The sequence below is a fragment of the Pangasianodon hypophthalmus genome, chromosome 1 (genome assembly GCF_027358585.1).
Source record: "Pangasianodon hypophthalmus isolate fPanHyp1 chromosome 1, fPanHyp1.pri, whole genome shotgun sequence".
NCBI lineage: Eukaryota > Metazoa > Chordata > Actinopteri > Siluriformes > Pangasiidae > Pangasianodon > Pangasianodon hypophthalmus.
The window spans coordinates 21,598,892-21,603,763 of NC_069710.1; the positions used below are offsets into that span (position 1 = coordinate 21,598,892).

Here is a 4,872-nt window from a genome sequence, read left to right on the forward strand (position 1 = left end):
TCATTCAAAATTTAATCATGCCATAAAGCCATAGAAGGTTTATTTAAACATCCAGAGACTGGCTCTTTATATCTGAGATCATTTCAAATTAATTAAACGAATAAATATAACTACATTAAATATATTTATTTCCTTTAATGGATCTATTAAAAATTCTCAGTGAATTGGAATTTGTTATTATAACAATGCTAAACTTGTTGAAAAGAAAGAGACATCTAACCCTCTTTAATTATAACTGTAATATGTAAGAAATTTACAGCTATGTGAATACATTGGAAATAATTATGACACTGGTATTTAAGTGGCTATATGATTTATAAGGTGTCTATTCTTTAACTAAATGAAACAACACAGGATAATATTTAATATATCTGGTAATTACAGATATAATAATATGACATTTGATGTACTGTTATTCAGCATCAAAAATGCTATTGTAGAGAAAGTTGCTGTATTTGTCCAGTGCAGTATTTGCCAGGTTGCTGTCCCCATCTTCCACCATATGTATTTTTCTGCCTTCAGCTTGACCTTCTCGACCATCAAGATACGACTGTAGAATCTGGAAAAACTGGGAACAAATAATAATAATAATAATAATAATAATAACAACAATACTACTACTACTACTACTACTACTACTACTAATAATAATAATAATAATAATTGGTAAGATAGTAATAATAATAATGCAATTAAACACATGTAATTTATGACACATTAATGAAACAGTGATGAACTTCCTAAACAGTAAAGTAAATATCAAAGTAAAAATAGCAGCAGAAACAAGCAACAGAGGGTGGAGTACAGTAAGAAAACTTTTTCTGCAAAATGTATGACTGACAGGCTATTGTCAAAACCAGAAATGGCTTTGACATTTACTTTTACATTTTTATTTGACTTTTTACATTTTAAGACTTTTATCCAAAAAGACCTACAAACAGTGACTATAGATAAGGAACATAGAGAGTATTAGAGATCATAAGGAACACAGAGAGAGTATTAGAGATTATAAGGAACACAGAGAGAGTATTAGAGATTATAAGGAACACAGAGAGAGTATTAGAGATCATAAGGAACACAGAGAGAGTATTAGAGATCATAAGGAACACAGAGAGAGTATTAGAGATTATAAGGAACACAGAGAGAGTATTAGAGATCATAAGGAACACAGAGAGAGTATTAGAGATCATAAGGAACACAGAGAGAGTATTAGAGATCATAAGGAACACAGAGAGAGTATTAGAGATCATAAGGAACACAGAGAGAGTATTAGAGATCATAAGGAACACAGAGAGAGTATTAGAGATCATAAGGAACACAGAGAGAGTATTAGAGATTATAAGGAACATAGTGAGTATTAGAGATTATAAGGAACGTAGAGAGTATTAGAGATGACAAGGAACACAGAGAGTATTAGAGATCATAAGGAACACAGAGAGAGTATTAGAGATCATAAGGAACACAGATAATATTAGAGATCATAAGGGACATAGAGAATATTAGAGATCATAAGGGACATAGAGAGTATTAGAGATCAGAAGGTGTTCAGCTCACCAGCATTCTGCTTTTTGGATTGCTCAGAGATTTCCATTCTTCTGTGCTCGAGGGGTCCGATTCAACTGAGACCATGATCAATGCTGCTAAAACCAATACAGTCAACCTGCCACAACACACACACACACACACACACACACACACACAAATTAAAGGAGATCATCTTCAGCTACTTACACCCTTCCTTATTGAAGAACACTGCAGAGACAGCACACCATCCACTTACATCTTTATCTAATATTAGTCTTCAGAGTTAAATCGCAGGTGAATTTCCTCTGTTTCTCTTCTCATCCCTCTTTTCTATCCTTTTATACACAGAGGCATAGCCCTCATGAAGAATTCTCACCTTCCAGATAAATTAGTATTTCCTCTTTAAATAATTGAAGGTCACATGGTATGTTGTGTTATAATTAATACACCACAGAGAAATGTTATGACTGTCATTAATGTCTCACTCCTCAGAATATCACCATTAATTATGCTATACATGGATTTGACCTTTAAAAGATATGCAGACTGTGGTAGAAAAAACATTTAAAGGGAATGTAGATTCACAATTACCCGGGCAATGAGAGCAGTGTGCAGAGAATGCTGACCACTAATGACTAAAGCTTATAAATGAAGAACTTTCTTGTTCTTTGCTTTGCTTTTCTTTTATTGTCATTGAAGATAAAAAAAATGAGTGAGTCACTATACTAAAGATGCACACAAACATTCTATCAATCAACTTTGGTTTTTAGGATGCAGTAGCAATTTGCAGATTAAGAGTGATTAAGAGCTGTTAGGTCCTGCAGCTTGGGGAGCCCCTCTCAGATGATCCATCGCTTCTGACATGCATTCTGCATTTTAATTATTTAAAAGGTAATCCCATGCTGACAGGGGTGATTCTAGGGAAAATGGGGGCCCCAGGCAGGAAAATGCATTGGGCCCTCCTAGTAAACTTTTCCTCTTTATTGCCATTATATTACCCAGATGCCATTGTAAAGAATCAATACAATGAGCCAGGTAAAGGATAACTTTCTGAAAGTGTTAGTATTTTATTATGCATGCTAGATGTAGCGCTAGATTAAGTTTATCAATTACATAAAGCATTGTTTCATCTTGTAGGCTACCAGAGAACACCTCTGGTAAAGTGTTTGCATTTATTTAAGCAATATTACACAAGCAAGACTGCTGTTGATTCGGCCGTAGGCACAAGGCTGCAGATAATCACAGCTGTACTGATGTTAGTACAACAGCATGATTGCGAGTGTGATATTGCTTTTATACACCAGTTCTACAAACAAGAAATTAAAATTAACTGACATTTCTGTTTTTACACATCTGTGTAACTGACATTTCAGACACAATATGGCCACATATTTTGTTTATTTTTGCTCCAGCAGTGAAAATAGTTCCCAAAGAAGCCACAGCTGGATAGAGCGTTGCGTGTTGCCATGCAATGCACAGACTGATTGACAGCCTGTAGGAAGTTTAGTAACGGTTTCAGTGTAACAAACTTTTGCTAGAACTGGAATTTTCTGTAGTAAACACAGACAAGCAGAGTGATACAAACATACTTCTAGTGATGTTATGCTAAATATCAGTACTCTTGGAACACCACTTCTCCAAATATAAACTCTTTATATACTTTAAAAGATCAAAATGATGAATTCTACTAGGAAAGCTAGCTAAACTATGTGCTCTAAACCGAAAGCCAACTCCTAGCTAGCTGCTTGCTCGACAATGATGTTAGGCTAGCGTTACATTATTTAATGGCTTAGCCTATAGTTGTCATGCTTAATTATATCATGATTACATTATCTCCACCAGTTATCACAGTTCTGCTTCCTCTTTTCCTCTTCTTCTTGTTTTCTCATTCTTTTCTGGCTTCCAGACTTGTACATTTCTTCATTTTGAAAGGTGCAACAATTCAAAATAAACTTGTGCAGGTTCTTATGTTAGTGAGATGTGGTTCCTGATATAGTGTTGTACACAGTTCTGCAGTATGGGTGTTGACATTTTCATGGACTTTAAGTAGCGTCAGCCTTCAGGGGGCCCTCTCAAAACTTGTGGCCCCAAGCCGTTGCCTGCCTCACCTGCCTGTAGCTACACCTCTGTATGGAGTTTAAACTATGGAAACTATTGCACTATTGCAAGTGAGATATTGCTTTTATACAAGTTTTATAAAAAAAAAAGAAATTAATATTGAGTAACTGACATTTCAGACATAATATGACACTCAAGAAATGACACTCACTGATAGCCCATCATCTAGCTGGCTAGCTAGCTCACACTGACATGCACATTCATGTTAATGGTGCTTCCAGTAAAATTGGCTTCCCTTCTTCCTTTTCATATTCATCTGACAAGCTTTTATATTTTAAGTCAGAAGTTGTATTCATGAAAAAATGTATCGTTTGCCATGTCCACTGATGATATCGCTAAAGCTACTGTAGTAATGGTTTCATTGGGACTAACTGGAATTTTACGTGGCGAACACAGATGAGCAGAGTGATACAAACAGTGAAATGTCCCAGTGCAGTTATACTAAATCTAAGCATTCTTAGAACACTGCTCATCCAATCAAATTAGTGGACCGGAACTGAATGGTGTGTGAATGAATGTGTTTACTTTCATCACCGTCACTAACTGGAATTTTAGAAAGGGGATTGATTGAAAATGACCACTTGTAGCAGTGGGAACATGTTTCTTATCCTACCCCCAAAGTCTCAAATTTCAACTTGAATCATGAGCAACATGTAGCCCAGCAAACAAACGAGGAAAAGCAAAGCATAGGTTTTGCTTTTGGGTGTGGTGTGTAGTCCTCATGACAAAAATGAAATAAAATAGTTCACTTCACATTTTCCTAAAGTATGAACTGTTTTCATTTTCCTCATTTGGCTGACGCTTTTATCCAACATGACTAACAACTGAGACAGAATACAACTGAGCAGTTGAGGGTTAAGGGCTTTGCTTAAGGGCCCAACAGTGGAAGCTTTGGTGATGCTGGGATTTGAATTCACAACCTTCTGATCAGTCACAACCTTCTGGGACTTAACCTCTGAGCTACCTACTTTTCTGTTTTCTTCTCCATAAATATGGGTCTCGGTGCTATTCATTTCTCTAGTGGTGGCCTTGCCTCCAAGTATTAATTGTCAGGGCGCTGATTATTTTGAAACCATTGTTAGAAAACCTGATAATATTATGATTAAACCATACATTCTGATACGTGCTCATTTTGGGTCTTTTTATACACTACTAAATAAGCAACAGCAGTTAAAATAAGTCACATTACTAGGTCATGAAAAACAAAGCATTACTCAAGCAAAACACATA

The 4,872-nt window shown here is 35.7% G+C and overlaps 1 protein-coding gene across 1 annotated transcript; it reads right to left on the reverse strand.

The window, feature by feature from the left end:
* Nucleotides 1-98: 98 nt before the first annotated feature.
* On the reverse strand, nt 99-1,908 carry LOC117598413 (uncharacterized). The gene is made up of 3 exons (XM_034308803.2): nt 1,781-1,908; nt 1,555-1,660; nt 99-568 (listed from the first exon to the last, which is right to left on the reverse strand). Coding segments are annotated over exons 1-3 (264 nt in total). The 5' UTR covers nt 1,783-1,908; the 3' UTR covers nt 99-412.
* Between the last annotated feature and the right edge of the window lie 2,964 nt (nt 1,909-4,872).